We start from the raw sequence: 16507 nt of genomic DNA, 5'->3' as shown, positions 1-16507 counted from the left end.
CTGAGGTATATATATATATATATATATATATATATATATATATATATATATATATACACACACACACCCACCCACACTATGAGGCTGACGCAGCGCCATCTGCTGTATCACCCGGCACATCACAGCCGTCCATCCCCGCTGAGGTACATCCGCAGTTCCTCCACACACAGAACTTCCCACTGGCGTCCTCATGTCCCGGGTGGATAATGGCGGACCGTGCGGCCCCCGGGACACTATGACGAGCAATCCTCTCACGGAGACAGCTGAAGCAAAGCAGCCGCGGAAACAAACTTTTTCCAGTCACAGATCTAAAACTTTATTGACAACGGACAGTGAGCGCCTCACAAGCACAGGCAGCGCGGGCGCTTCATCTGACGTCACCTCCGGCGCATCACGTGACTATAACGGGCGGAATTTTTCAAACAACAACTTTTATGTGTGGGAATGGAACCGAGAGCCCCGCGCTTCCCCTCTGACGTCCTCCGGTCGCCGCCACAGTCCCGGGTCGTGCAGTGAGCCAGCGAGGATGAGCCATGGCGAGCAGCATAGGCGGGAGGATAGAGGTGGGCGCTGGCAGGGAGCGGTTGCTATGGTGGCAGGGAGCTGTGGTTACGATGGCGTCCCCGGGGGCTGGCATGTTGTGCTGTCAGTTGGGGCAGCGGGAAGAGCCCGGGATGCGGTGCTGCTCCCTCACTAGTGTGTGCACACTGCTGCTGACACCATGCTGGAGCGGGTGCTCGGCTTCCTGTTCCCCAACCTCACCTCCAGGGAGCAGTCCCCAGAGGGAGCCGGTGACCAGCAGGACGGAGGGGGCTGCAAAGCGCTGCTGCAGGGGGAGAACAGCATCGAGGTACTGGGGCCGGAGCTCCGGGGTCCGCAGCTGTACGGCCTGTCATAGCGGTGGACTGGTGATGGCAGCTCCACTGCCAGACGCAGGATAGAGGGCCCTGTGCAGGACAGTATAGGGGACTACAGCCCCTCTGATAGAGAAGAGGGCCCTGTGCAGGACAGTATAGGGGGCTACAGCCCCTCTGATAGAGAGAAGAGGACCCTGTGTAGGACAATATAGGGGGCTACAGCCAAACAGCTCCACTGACAGAGAGAAGAGGACCCTGTGTAGGACAGTATAGGGGACTACAGCCCAACAGCTCCTCTGATAGAGAAGAGGACCCTGTGCAGGATAGTATAGGGGGCTACAGCCCAACAGCTCCACTGATAGAGAAGAGGACCCTGTGCAGGATAGTATAGGGGGTTACAGCCCAACAGCTCCACTGATAGAGAAGAGGACCCTGTGCAGGACAGTATAGGGGGGCTACAGCCCAACAGCTCCACTGATAGAGAAGAGGACCCTGTGCAGGATAGTATAGGGGGCTACAGCCCAACAGCTCCACTGATAGAGAAGAGGACCCTGTGCAGGACAGTATAGGGGGGCTACAGCCCAACAGCTCCACTGATAGAGAAGAGGACCCTGTGCAGGATAGTATAGGGGGCTACAGCTCCACTGATAGAGAAGAGGACCCTGTGCAGGATAGTATAGGGGGTTACAGCCCAACAGCTCCACTGATAGAGAAGAGGACCCTGTGCAGGACAGTATAGGGGGCTACAGCCCAACAGCTCCTCTGATGGGCACAGAGAGAAGAGGGCCCTGTGCAGGATAGTATAGGGGGCTACAGCCCAACAGCTCCACTGATAGAGAAGAGGACCCTGTGCAGGACAGTATAGGGGGCTACAGCCCAACAGCTCCATTGATGGGCACAGAGAGAAGAGGACCCTGTGCAGGACAGTAAAGGGGGTGCTCTGTGCTCAACTCCTTCTTATCTGGAGCTAGAAGTGGCCCCTGAACTTTAGGGCTCTGTGCAGGACAGTATAGGGGGCTCTGTGCAGGACAGTATAGGGGGGGGCTCTGCTCAACTCCTCATCTGGTGGTAGAAATGGGCCCTGTGCAGGAGATTCTCGATTCTAGTTAAACCCCTCCGTCTGATCGTGCATCACATTCCAGTACCTTCTACCCTCTTCACTGGGTGATTGATCCTTTTTATGTTTTTTGTTTTTTTTTTCTCTCAAGGACTTCAAGGTCCTCAACCTCCTGGGAAAAGGCTCCTTTGCCTGCGTTTACAGGGCACAGTCCATAAATACTGGCATCGAGGTTGCTATCAAAATGGTAAGTCCCATGTAAATGTCTAATGTTCTATGCATTTGGAGTTTCTTTCCTTTTCTCCTATCACCCTAATCTGATTTGTGCATAACGTTTTACTTGGATGCCTATTTTTCTACTATAGATTGATAAAAAGGCGATGCAGAGGGTTGGCATGGTGCAGAGGGTGCGCAATGAGGTGGAGATCCACTGCCAGCTGAAACATCCGTCTATCCTGGAGGTAAGAGATTGTGCTCTGGAGTTGGGGTTTTCCAAACACTTTAGAACATTTCATCCACTTTATTAGTTTTTTTTTTTTTCCCCTGGTTTTTAGCTGTACAACTATTTTGAGGACAGCAATTATGTGTACCTGATATTAGAGATGTGTCACAATGGAGAGATGAACCGATGTCTAAAGAACAGAAAAAAACCATTTACTGAAAAAGAAGGTAAGTGTAAAGTGGTCTGTGATATATGGTCATAGGCGCTGTACATTATATACGATAAATTGTATTATACACCAATAGGCCAGAGCCCCAATTTAGGCTCCGTCCAAACCCATGCATCTCTTATAGTTCCGGTAAAATGCAAGTCACAATGGCAAAAATCAATAGGGTCTGTGCGGCGCTGCTGTCATCAGTCCCATATTTTAGTTGTTAGTGGTGCCTCTAGTGATAACTTATCCCGTGGATCCTGATTTTCCTTGTCTAATTCCTTTAGGCTACATTCACACATCTATGTGACACATGATCTGTTTTATTTAGTTTTCCTCGCACACCTAGAATGGATGTAATCACATATCGAGAGTGAGATCTGTGAGACTCAGAAAATGATTTATTGTGATCTGATGTGCAGATCAGACTCGGCCATCCAAGTCTATGGGGTTCCAAGAGACATTGATCTGTTAGGCTGCTTTCACACATCCGTTTTTTTGCAGTGCGGCTAAATCCGGCTCAAAAACCTATGCAACAGATGCGGCGAAAAAAACTGATCCGTTGCATAAGTTTTTCCATGCGGCCCGTCCGTTTTTTGACGGATGCGGCTTGATACTGAGCATGTGCACTGCAAAAAAACGCATCCGGCCGCCGGATACGGTTTTTGCCGCAGGACGCCGCATCCGGCGTCCATAGGCTTGCATTGTAAATTGCGTCGGATCTGGCGCGATGCTTTTTTTTTTTCGCCGCACAAAAAAACATGCCAGGCAACGTTCCATCCGGCCGCCGCCGCATTGGCTAAATATGCCGCATCCGGCAAAAAACAAACGCAACGCAAGGCCATGCGGCACAATACGGCGCTAATGTAAGTCCATGCGGAAAAACCGCAAGCGGCGGCAAAAAAAGTTTGTTTTTTCTGCAAACCGCCGTATTGTGCCGCTAAGCAAAAACCGGATGTGTGAAAGCAGCCTTACTTGGAGATAAAGTTGAATAATAACATGTAGCGTTCAAACAGGTTTTTTATAGGCTTGTTACAAAAACTGGAGCAACTAAGATGACATCTAAGGAAACAATCAGTCTGTTTCTCCTGGATGGGAACACACCGTTGTATGAATCTAGCCTTAACGGGTGATTTTTGTACAACCAGAATTCACAGTGGAAGCCCTAGCACTTTCCATTTTTGTCTATCTATCTATCTATAATTATTTTATTTATTTTTTTTGCATTTATTACTAGTGTATTTTTTTTTTTTCTTTCCCCGCAGCACGTCACTTCATGGAACAGATAGTGAAGGGGATGCTGTATCTGCATTGTCATGGCATTCTGCACCGGGATCTGACTCTTTCCAACCTCCTGCTCTCCAGTGACATGAACATTAAGATTGCAGACTTTGGCCTGGCAGCTCAGTTGAAATTGCCAAACGAGAAGCACTTCACAATGTGCGGCACACCAAACTACATAGCTCCTGAAATAGCCACCCGGAGCGCTCATGGCCTTGAATCCGATGTGTGGTCTTTGGGCTGCATGTTGTATACTTTTCTTGTGGGGAGACCTCCCTTCGACACAGATACTGTGAAGAACACATTAAATAAGATCGTTTTGGCAGACTATGAAATGCCCAATTTTATATCCAGGGAGGCTAAGGAACTGATTTTTCAGTTGTTGCGTAAAAACCCTGCAGATCGGTTAAGTCTGTCATCTGTGCTGGACCACCCTTTCATGACCGGGTATTCTTCCACCTGCGATGATATGGGAGCTGTTGAAGACTCCATCGACAGTGGCCATGCTACTATTTCTACAGCATTTACTGGTTCTTCTGGGGTTAGCGTTAGTGGGCGCCTACAAGAGAAAAGGATTTTATCAGGACCTTCACTTCCCAGCAAAATGAATGTCTTTCAGTTCAAGGATAGACAACCAAATGAACTGCTGTCGATGGATGGTGGAAGCTTTCACAATTGTCAGAGAGAGGAAAATGGCTCTTCTGACAAGAGGGGGAGAAAAGCAGTTGCCAGTGAAGACAGGCCACATTCCCGCTATCTCCGCAGGGCTCATTCTTCTGACAGGACAGGTGCCTCTCATAGCCAAACACACAGTAAACCAAACAGCTTTGTGGACAGATGTCACTCTGTGGAAACATTGAATAAAGCCGGTCAGATGAGTGGGTACCGGACGTCGACGTCTTCTCCTGCTAACAGTTATGGCGATATACCCCAGATGTTTACAGAAAAAGCTGCGCATGGCTCTTTGGATAGACTTACCTCTCCCCCGGTAAAAGAGAAAACTCCGTAAGTAAAGTGTATTTAATTTTTTTTGTTCATGTATGTAACAACTAATCTAAAGCTTTTCATAGGTTTATACATAGAGATGTGACCAGCACTGTAATTACATGGTTGAAGCCCTCCTCCCTTGATGTCTCATTGATCACGAGAAGGCATTTTTTAGAGGATAATTCCTCTAAATACAGTTGCTTTAGGCCAGTGTTATGCAAATGTAATAGGGTCACATCTTTGTACCTGTATTAGGGCTAAATGTCCCAGTCCTAGGTTTAGTGGCCTTAAAACAAATTAGTCAATATGTTTTTGCTATGTAATCTCAGGGCAGCATGATGTAGGATTTAAAACACAGACTTGAACTATTTGTCACATGTCACCTCCTGTGCTGTTTACTTAAACGGAGTGTTTTATCATTAGGACATTATTATTGCTGTGACTAGCGGGCTGTGCCAAGTTTTCAGACTCCGCCCCCCCTTGTGATTAGCAACTCAGTCTATAGACTTTGTATACATAGCCTGGTGTGGCCAGGGGCAGCTTTTTCCAACCCTGCTGCATTGCTAAATCTAAACACTGTGTCAGAACCGCTGCACATAGTAATCTAAGTGATACATTCTTGGATTCAGGGTCTCTGTGCCTGCATCATGCTGCTCTTAGATGAAGTAGCAAAAACTTTGACAGATTCCCTTTTAAAGAGCAGTATTAAAGGGGACCTGTCGGACCCAAAGCTGATATCTATTAGCTGTAATTCAGATTAAACCCATATCTTTGCTTCTTCTATACTCTATTCCATCACTCAGAAATCCCTATTCCAATTTTTCTACTAATGAGCCACAAGTGCAGGAGGCATTGCCTTACACTTACAGCTCTCCGATCTCTCTGGCAGACATTTCATTTTTCTGTATGATCTGCTGCCCTGTCCCAGACCTCACACACATGCGCAGTAAGGTCCTGGTGACGTTAGCAGAGCCGCTCTATCGATCTTAGCATGCGCCACCCCTGAGAATGATGGTGCTTACACTAGATCTCTTGTGGGATAGCCAGTCACAGAAAAGTGTGACCTGTCAGACAGTGACAGGAGGCAGGCAAGCGAGCGAGACCGGAGAGCTAGAAGTATATATCTAAGCCCCCAGCACTTGCTGATCGTTAGAAGAAAAAATGGAAAAAGGGATTTCTCTGCCACAGAATTTTAAAGGGGTTTTCCCACAGTTTATTTTGAAGTTCATTTTCATCAATAGATCCACAATTGGATGTGTATTAAAAAAAAAAAAAATGTGTCTATGTACTGTGTAACGGCTGTGTCTGACCGTACAGGGACATGCTCTGATCATACCACAGCTCCTGGGCAGGGCAGGAAGCAAAAGAGTATACAAACAGGATAGCATGGGATCACAGCCACTTCTCTGGCCTCTCTCGCTGCCTTTTTTTTTTTTTTCTTCTTTTAACGCCTTTAATTATGTAGATTTATTCTATTGATTAAAATGACCTTTTTCATGGGATGACCCGTTTAAGGATTGGTAAAGAAGAGGAATGGATTCATTGTGCACTGGAGCAGATTAGTGGTAGTCAATCCTTTTTTTAGAAGGCATGCCCCTACAGATAAGTGATAAACCCTGCTGTACATGGAGCTATGGTGTAGAGGTGTATGCAGGTGGTGGAGTCCCCTGTGGACAGGTAATGGGTATCTTCTGCAGATGGTTGAAGCCTCCCCCGGGGAATTCACTAACGCTCTTGATGTTTGGGTAGAAATTCATATCTCATTTAGATTTCCATTTTCCTGACGGCAGCATGACTTTATGGTGCTCCGCAGGTTTGCAAAGGTAAATTTTCTGTAGGATTTCTTTCTTGCTAAATAGAAAATGTAATTGTGTTGGTTTTATTGTAATGGACATGGGCCTGAAATATTGCAATGCTGTGTGTGCCCCTGTAGTTTGGTTTTGTTTATTGTCCCGGGCTGTTATAACTAGTCTGCGTGGCACCCAGATACCAAGCTATTGCGGTGTTTATTCGTTTCCAAAGTCTTTCTTCTCTTGGCGTCACTTGGCAGAGGGGCTCTTTAACAATAGACAATAGTGCTACTGAAGAACGCAGCAGAACGTTTGCTCTAGAGGGGTAGGAATCTGGGGAGAACAAGATGCTTACCTTTCGAGCTCATGCCGACGTCCGTGCAAGTCTGTCTGCTCGCAGTGCACGCACTGGCCACGGATCTCTCGACTGAAGCGTGACAACTTCATATATTTCTATGATGCTTTGACACTCTGATCTGGAAAGTCATGGTCTGTCTGCATTGCAGTCCATGATCAGAATGATTTGCACAGACGTCGGCATGAGCTCATAACCTCACATTGATGTCACCTAATTACAGTTATTAGGGAGCCATTTGTTGGGAGTATGTGGCTTCAGTATAGTTGGGTTTCCCACATAGGAGCTCTCTTTCTGTCACACTAGACTACACATCTATGAATTACACAGACATAGGCAGCATAAGGCTATGTGCGCACGTGTGCGTAATTCATGCAGTTACGCTGTGCTTTGTAGCGCAGCGTAACTGCATGCGTCCTGCGTCCCCTGCAATCTATGGAGATTGTGCAGGGGCCGTGCGCACGTGCCGTCTTAGAGCGCAGCGCTTCGGCTGCTGCCCGAAGCGCTGCGTTCAAGAAGTGACATGTCACTTCTTCCGTGCGCTTTGCCGGCAGCTCCCGCTCTGTCTATGGCAGGAGCTGCAGTCAGAGCGCATGGAATCTGCTTTTTTTTTTTTTTTTTTTCTACGGACATTTTCTGCAGCGATTTGAAGCGCACGTGTGCTCTTCAGATCGCTGCAGAAATTTCTGCAGGGCTAGTACGCAACGTGCGCACATAGCCTAAAGGGAATCTGTCAGCAAGTTTTTGCTTCCCCATTTGAGAGAAGAATAATGTAGAGACAGAGACCCTGATTCCAGCAATGTCACTTACTGAGCTGTTTGCGGTCATTTTGATTAAATCACTGTTTTTTTCTGTTGCAGATCCAGCAGTTATACAGAGATCATGAAAATGCTGGACTACTTGGCAGCAGGCCAAGTAGTCCTCTAATGATGATCTACTGCTGATTAACCCCTTCACGACCGCGGGCAGTAAAATTACGTCCTATTTTAACGTGACTTAACGACCAGGGACGTAATTTTACTGCCTAAACTTCATTTGATTCCCGTGGCCATAGCACCGGCTTTCAAATGATGTCCCCTGCTGTTTCTTACAGCAGGGGACCTTTGCTTCACCCCAGGGGAGGTGGCATCGCCACCCCCCATCGACGATCGATGTGATTGGCTGTTCAAATCTGAACCGCCAACCACATCTTTCGCACTAATTTCGGTAAAAATATTGCCGGAAATAGTGCGATACTGTAAGATCCGGCTATGATATGCTGTAGCAGGTACAGCAGATCATAGGTGGATCTCAAACATGCCGCCCCCAGCCCCTGCAGCACTGATTGGAGCGATCGTGCTATGACGCGCAATCGCTCCAATCAGTGTGCAGTGGGGCGGTCTGATCTGCCGGTGGCCGCCCTCCCCAGGCCTGTGCTGGGCTGGGGACCCTCCCCCAACATGTCTGCAGCGTGCAGCACTGGCTGGTACTAGTGGTACCACACCACCGCCGCTGCTGTCACGGAGCAGGAGCGGTGAGTATTGTGCTCACCTTGCAGCCCCTGCGCGCTTCCGTAATGGCCACTGCTCGTGCCCCCCTGCGATCTGCCCCCCCGACATCCCGATCTGCCCCCCCGACATCCCGATCTGCCCCCCCCGACATCTCTATTCTGCAGCTCCTCTGGTATCTCCCTCCTCCTCTGCTCTCCTTGCAGCGTCTGCGCGCTCTTGTGATTTGCTCCTGCACGCTCCCGTAATGGCCCCTGCCCGTGCCCCCCTGCGATCTGCCCCGACATCCCAATCTGGCCCCCGACATCCCGATCTGCCGGCCTCCCCCGTGATCTCTATTCTGCAGCTCCTCCGGTATCTCCCTCCCCCTCTGCTCTCCCCCTCCCCCTCTGCTCTCCCCCTCTGCTGCCCCCCCCCTCTGCTGTCCCCCCGACGTCCTCTTACCTGTCTTCACCGGCCAATCACATCTGCCTCCATCGCTGGGTCCTTCTTCCTGGGTCTTCTGCTGAGCTGTCCAACTTCCTGCCTGCGGCTCCTGTACAGCTGTCTATCTCGCTTGCCTTCTGTTCCTCCTGCTACTCCTCTGGGTACTGTGAGTATAACTTTTTTTTTTTTTTTTTTTCTTTTTTTCCTCTATCCCCTGTCCATTTTTACACCTCGTGCGTCCCGCCGAGCGCTGATCAGGGATGCAGATAACGTATCTGCATCCGTGGTCAGTTTTCGGCGGGACTTTTTTTTTCCCGTATCCCCGACGCTTTTTGTATCGCATCAGTCCGTGCGTCCCGCCGAGCGCTGTTCAGGGATGCACATAACGGATCGGCATCCCTGCTCAATTTTTGGCGTGACAAAAAGCATCGGGGATACGGAAAAAAAAGTCACGCCAAAAATTGAGCAGGGATGCCAATCCGTTATGTGCATCCCTGATCAGCGCTCGGCGGGACGCACGGACTGATGCGATACTTTTTTTTCCGTATCCCAGATGCTTTTTGTATCGCATCAGTCCGTGCGTCCCGCCGAGCGCTGATCAGGGATGCACATAACGGATTGGCATCCCTGCTCAATTTTTGGCGTGACTTTTTTTTCCGTATCCCCGATGCTTTTTGTCACGCCAAAAATTGAGCAGGGATGCCGATCCGTTATGTGCATCCCTGAACAGCGCTCGGCGGGACGCACGGACTGATGCGATACAAAAAGCGTCGGGGATACGGGAAAAAAAAGTCCCGCCGAAAACTGACCACGGATGCAGATACGTTATCTGCATCCCTGATCAGCGCTCGGCGGGACGCACGGACAGATGCGATACTTTTTTTTCCGTATCCCCGATGCTTTTTGTATCGCATCTGTCCGTGCGTCCCGCTGAGCGCGGATCAGCATCCCTGCTCAATTTTTGGCGTGACTTTTTTTGTTTTTTTTCCGTATCCCAGCGCTTTTTGTATCTCATCCGACCGTGCCTCCTGCAGCGGCCGATCAGTGCACTGCGTCTGTGCGTTTGAAAAGTCAAATGGCGTTCCTTGTCTTCTGAGCCCCGCCATGCGCCCAAACAATTGATTTCCACCACATATGAGGTATCTGCGTACTCGGGGAAAAATTGCACAATACGTTTTATGGTGCATTTTTTTCCTGATACCGTTGTAAAAAAAAAAAAAGCTACCTTGTTGCTGCAAAAATTTAAAAAAAAAAAAAAAAAAAAATTTTTCACGGTTCAACGTTATCAACTTTCAGTGGAGCACCTGGGGGTACAAGGGGCTCACTAAACATCTAGATAAATTCCTTGAGGGGTCTAGTTCCAAAATGGGGTAATTTGTGGGGGAGCTCCACTGTTTAGGCACCATAGGGGGGGTCTAAAAACGTGACATGGCGTCCGCTAATGATTCCAACCAATTTTGCTGTCAAATGGTGCCCTTCTCTTCTGAGCCACGCCATGCGCCCAACAATTACTTTCCACCACATGTGAGGTATCTGCGTACTCAGGAGAAATTGCACAATACGTTTTATGGTGCATTTTTTCCTGACAGTTTTGTGGTAAAATATTTTTTTTTTCTTTTCACGGCTCAACGTTATAAACTTCTGTGAGGGCCCCCAGGTGTTCAAAGTGCTCACCAAACATCTAGAAAATTATTTGAGGGCTCTAGTTTCCAAAATGGGGTCACTTGTGGGGGAGCTCCATTGTTTAGGCACCTCAGGGGGTCTTCAAACCCGACATGGCGTCCGCTAATGAGTGCAGCTAATTGTGCATTCAAAAATTCAAATGGCGCTCCTTGCCTTTCGACCTCTGCCGTGCAACAATTGATTTTTACCTCATATGGGGTATCTGCGTACTCAGGAGAAAATGCAGAATAAATTGTAGGGTGCACTTTCTCTTTTCTCCCTTGTAAAAATGAAAATTTTATGGCTAAAGTAACAACATTTTTGTGTGAAAAAGTAAAATTTTCATTTTTTCCTTCCACATTGCTTTGGTTCCTGTGAAGCACCTAAAGGGTTAATAAACTTCTTGGAAGTGGTTTTGAGCAGTGTGAGGGGTGCAGTTTTTAGAATGGGGTCACTTTTGGGTATTTTCTGTCACCTCGGCCTCTCAAAGTCACTTCAAATGTGATGTGGTCCCTAAAAAAATTATTTTGTAAATTTTGTTGGAAAAATTAGAAATTGCTGATGAACTTTGACCCCTTCTAACTTCCTAACGAAAAAAAAATTTCTTTCGAAAATTGCGCTGATGTAAAGTACACAAGTGGGAAATGTTATTTCGTAACTATTTTGTGTGACATATCTCTCAGATTTATGGGCATACATTTTCAAAGTTTGAAAATTGCGAAATTTTCAACATTTTCGCACAATTTCCTAAATTTTCACAAATAAACGCAAAAAGTATCGGCCTAAATTTACAACTGACATGACGTACAATATGTCACGAAAAAACAATCTCAGAATCGCCAGGATCCGTTGAAGCGTTCCAGAGTTATAACCTGTCAAAGTGACACTGGTCAGAATTGCAAAAAATGGCCCGGTCATTAGGGTGTTTTAGTGGCCGGGGGTGAAGGGGTTAAACAGTGATATTATCAAGACTACACTAAGCAGCTCAGTAAGTGACACACTGCTGGAATCAGGATCTCTGCCCCTGCATTATGCTGCTCTCAGATGAGGTGTTAAAAACCCTGGTTACAGGTTCCCTTTAAAACCTATTTAATCGGTGTCACTTACCTTGTTTACTTGCAATGATTTTTTTTAGTGCCAGGAGCTTATTGCTCAGACTACAGAAGCTACACCAGCACCATGAGAACTAGTCCAACAACACCACCTCCTGGGATAAGCAACTCCATATCCATAAACAATGTACATGGAGATGGGTTCCCGTCCCAGTGCCAGGTCATGGGACTCCATATAGGCTTGTTCCTCTCTCTAAACTGGGCATACTTACTGGGCACACTCTGGTATATTAATACTATCTTATGCTGATTGTATGTATGTATGTATGTAGGTGTATAATATATTTATATACACACACACACACACACACACACACACACACACATATACATATACATATACATATACATATACATATACATATACATATACATATACACATATATTATATTATATTATGAAGATTACCTTCTCACCCCCTGTGGGTGGTTATTTGTCCTTCCTCATTCTCGGGTCCTCTACCAGAGGCCTGGGAGTTTGAAGGTTCTGCAAAGGATCTTAGTTGTTCCCAGCACTGCGCTTTTCTGGACAGAGAGCTCAGATGTTGCTCCTGGGATCTGTTGCAGCCATTTTTCCAACTTAGGGGTCACTGCTCCAAGTGCTCCTATCACCACTGGAATCACTGGTACCTTCACCTTCCACATCTTCTCCAGTTGTTCTTTAAGGCCCTGGTATTTCTCCAGCTTCTCATATTCCTTCTTTCTGATGTTACTGTCATTAGGCACTGCCACATCTATTATCATTGCTGTCTTCTGACCCTTGTCTACTATCACGATATCTGGTTGGTTAGCTACCACTTGCTTATCCATCTGGATCTTGAAGTCCCACAGGATTTTAGCCCTTTCATTCTCCACCACGTTTTCTGGGGTCTCCCACCTGGACGTAGGGGGACTTAGCCCATACACTGTACAGATATTCCTGTATACAATTCCCGCTACTTGGTTGTGGCGTTTGGTGTACACTGTTCCTGCTTGCATTTTGCATCCTGCCACTATATGTTGGATTGTTTCCGTGGTTTCTTTACATAGTCTACACCTTGGGTCTTGTCTTGTGTGGTAGATCCCTGCTTCTATGGATCTGGTACTTAGCGCCTGCTCTTGTGCTGCTATGATTAGTGCCTCTGTGCTGTCCTGGAGTCCAGCTTTCTCCAGCCATTGGTAGGATTTCTTCATGTCTGCCACCTCCATTATCTGTCTATGTTACATCCTATGCAGCGGCTTGTCTTGCCATGGCACTTCATGTTCTTGTTCTTCCTTCCCGGACTGTTGTTGTTGCTGTCTTAGGCTCTTCTTCAGCATTTCATCTTTTGGTGCCATTTTTCTGATGTATTCCTGTATACTTCTTGTTTCATCCATGATGGTGGCTTGGACACCTATCAAGCCTCGACCACCCTCCTTTCTGTTGGTATACAATCTTTGGGTGTTTGACTTGGGGTGGAGACCACCATGCATTGTGAGGTGCTTCCGGGTCTTCACATCTGCAGCTTCCATTTCTTCTTTTGGCCAGCACACTATGCCAGCAGGGTATCTGATAACTGACAGAGCGTATGTATTGATGGCGCAGATCTTATTCTTCCCATTGAGCTGGCTCTTTAGGACCTGTCTTACCCTTTTATGGTATTTGGATGTTGCTGCTTTCCTTGCCTCCTCATCGTGGTTACCGTATCCCTGTGGGATGCCAAGGTACTTGTAGCTGGTTTGTACATCTGCTATGTGCCCTGTCGGTAGTTCTACTCCATCAGTCTTTACTACCTTGCCTCTCTTTATGACCAGCCGGCCACACTTCTTTAGTCCGAAGGACATCCCGATGTCTTCGCTGTATATCCTGGTCAGGTGGATCAGTGAACTGATGTCTCGTTCATTTTTCGCATACAGCTTGATGTCATCCATGTAGAGTAGGTGGCTGATGATGCTTCCACTCTTGAACTTGTATCCATAGCCAGACTCTGTTATTATCTGACTAAGGGGATTTAAGCCTATGCAGAACAGCAATGGGGATAGTGCATCACCTTAGTATATGCCACATTTGATGGACACTTGTGCTAGTTGCCTTGAGTTGACTTCCAGTGTTGTCCTTCATAGCCCCATTGAGGTACTGAGGAAGGTTCTTAATTTCCTATTGACATTGTAGAGAGCCAAGTATTCACAGATCCATGTGTGTGGCATTGAGTCATAGGCTTTCCTATAGTCAATCCAGGCTGTGCTGAGATTGGTCTGTCTGGATCTTGAGTCTTGAGCGACTGCTCTATCCACTAGCAGCTGGTGCTTAGAGCCTCTGGTGTTGTTCCCAATGCCTTTCTGAGCTGGATTCATGTACTGATTCATATGGTTCTGTAGCTTGGTGGCTATGATGCCTGACAGGAGTTTCCATGTCGTTGTGAGGCAGGTTATTAGGCGATAGTTGGATGGAATTGATCCTTTACAAGGGTCCTTCATGATCAGCACTGTTCTTCCTTGTGTTAGCCAAGCTGGGTGGTGGCCTGCTTCTAGCCGTTGGTTCATCTGTTTTGCCAGCCGTTCATGTACTGCTGTCAATTTCTTTAGCCAGTAGGTGTGGATCATGTCTGGGCCAGGTGCTGTCCAGCTCTTCCATGTTCTTGATGCAATTTTGGATGTCTACTTCTGTGATGGTGACTGGTTCTTGTTCTGGGTGGTTATTGTGTTTCATGCTCAGATCTTGCAGCCACTTTGCAGCGGTGTTGTGTGTTTTTTTTCCTCCTCCCATATGTCCTTCCAGTATTGTTCAGTCTCTATCGGTGGAATTGCTGCTACTGTGCCTTTATTCTGCAGCTGGGAATACACCTTGGATGGTTCTTTGGAGAACAGGGCATTTATCCTCTTGGCCTCAGCTTCTCTAGTGTATCTCCCTAGTCTTGCAGCCAGTGCTGTAAGCCTTTGTTTTGCAGTCTCTAGGGCTTCAGATGGAGTCAGGCCTTTGTACTTGTTCAGCTTGGTCTTATTCTTGATCTTTACACCCTTCTGTGCTTCTGTTAGTTGGCTGACTTCTCTTCTTGTCACCTTGATTTTTGCCTCCAGTCTTCTTTTCCATGGTGGGCACGTGCTTCTATTGTTCTTGTTAGTATAGCCAAGCATTTCCAGAATTACTGAGGCAGTGGCATAGATCAGTTTTAGTTTGTTATGGTGGTGGTAGGTATTGATGCGAGTGCTCTATTGGCGTCTTCTAGCATACTTTCTGGTGGTATTTCTCTGCTGAGCCTTGGCAATCTGTCTCTGGGGTTCATGGTATTCAGTTTCTCTATGATTTTCTCTTTCAGATCAGCTGTTGTAAATATTACATTTTTTTTATTCTTTTAACCACCAGAATGCTATGGCATTTTACCTGCCACAGTGTGACTACATATCTGGACATTTTGCTTTTTGTTTTGTTGTATTTCTGTATCTTAACACCTCTTTGATAAGGTATACTTTTTAGTAGGTAACCTATTGTGCCCTGATTCTTGTGGGAACCCCTTCACTTTGAGTTAGTTATTTATATGGAGACATTGAAATGTCAGCAAAGAGGTTTATTTTTGAATAATTGTGTTCTGTCGACATGTAAGGCTATGTTCACATGCTGCATCTTTTACTGCGTTTTTTGGTGCATTTTTTTGACATCCCAAAGATGCAGCTAAATGCATGCGTTTCCTTCTCCCAGCAAAGATTGAGACTTCTATTTTGCTGTCCGCACGGTGCATCTTTTTTTTGGCTGCATCTTGGCTGCATTTTTTAAGATGCAGCTTGTCAATTCTTTTTGCTCCTTTTTTACCTGCGTTTCGGAGGACTAGCATATAAATCATCGCCCTCTTACTTGGGGTCGGTGGGAGATTGATCCCTGGTATCTGGCTAGATGCCGGTTCTCAAAGTCAGTGGGGACCAGAGGGTGCTTTTTTTTTTTTTTTTTTTCAAATAAAGGAATTTTTTGGCGATTTGTCTACTTTCACTTACAGATTAATGATGGGGGAGTGTCTCATAGATGCAGCCATCCCTAAGCTAGAGCTTAGTAGCAGCTGTGGGCTGTTATTAACTCCTTATTACCCCGATTTCCACCGCACCGGGAAGAGCAGTGTCCAGCGTCAGAATTGGCACATCTTATGGGATGCGCAACTTCTGGAGCGGCTGTTGGCCGCTATTGTTAGGCTGGAAAGGGCCAAATAACGATGGCCCTTCCCACCCTAATAATATCAGCCCCCCCCCCCCCCCCAGGTTTTTTTTTTTTTTTTTAGAAGTAAATCTAATTTAAAAAAAAATGGCATGGGATCCCCTCTAGTTTTCATAACCAGCCAAGGTACAGTAGACAGCTGAGGGTTTCCAGCTACAGCTGAGGCTGTTCCTGTGCTGAATATGAAAAATATGGGGGACCCAGTCATTTTTTACAAAAAAGAAAAAAACTGGCCAAGCTAGCCATCCCTCTATCAAGCTATTCTGTTATTTCTTTCTATCTATTCTATATGTTCTGTTTATTATCTGCCTATTCTATATCTATCTGTCCTAGCTATCAATTATCCTATCCTATTTTGTTTCTTCTTTAAAAAACGCATTAACAAAGTCGCGGCAAAACGTCTTGCGTTTTTTTGGGCCACAAGCTGCATTTTTTGAGGCCACTCGAAAAAGGTGCAGTAAAGATGCAGTGTGTGAACATATGCATCAACACAAACAATGGTCAATTTAATGCAGGGACACTCCCATTACCCAAATACAATATCAATGGAAAAAATAGATAGATATATTTTTCCAAAAGGTGTACAAAAGTCCGAAGTAATTTATAAATGTTTATTAGAGAGAAAAATCAAACCACACGCATTTTACATAAAAGAGATGAATGCAGCAAAAAAATAAAGGA

The 16507-nt window shown here is 46.4% G+C and overlaps 1 protein-coding gene across 2 annotated transcripts in view; it reads left to right on the top strand.

The window, feature by feature from the left end:
* Positions 1–322: 322 nt before the first annotated feature.
* Positions 323–16507, top strand: part of PLK4 (polo like kinase 4) — a 78969-nt gene continuing 62784 nt past the window's right edge. The window contains exons 1-5 of one of the 2 annotated variants that reach the window (XM_075348760.1): positions 323–563; positions 2066–2161; positions 2280–2375; positions 2469–2583; positions 3833–4853. In XM_075348760.1, coding sequence (XP_075204875.1) covers positions 534–563; positions 2066–2161; positions 2280–2375; positions 2469–2583; positions 3833–4853 — 1358 coding nt within the window. In that variant the 5' untranslated portion in view covers positions 323–533. Of the gene's footprint in view, positions 564–645; positions 851–2065; positions 2162–2279; positions 2376–2468; positions 2584–3832; positions 4854–16507 lie in introns of those variants that run through there. The other variant, XM_075348751.1, reaches the window with a different exon arrangement.

This window comes from Anomaloglossus baeobatrachus, chromosome 1, assembly GCF_048569485.1.
Source record: "Anomaloglossus baeobatrachus isolate aAnoBae1 chromosome 1, aAnoBae1.hap1, whole genome shotgun sequence".
Taxonomy (NCBI): domain Eukaryota; kingdom Metazoa; phylum Chordata; class Amphibia; order Anura; family Aromobatidae; genus Anomaloglossus; species Anomaloglossus baeobatrachus.
Note: the sequence above shows the minus strand (reverse complement) of the source record. Positions and strands in the feature narration are given on the sequence as shown.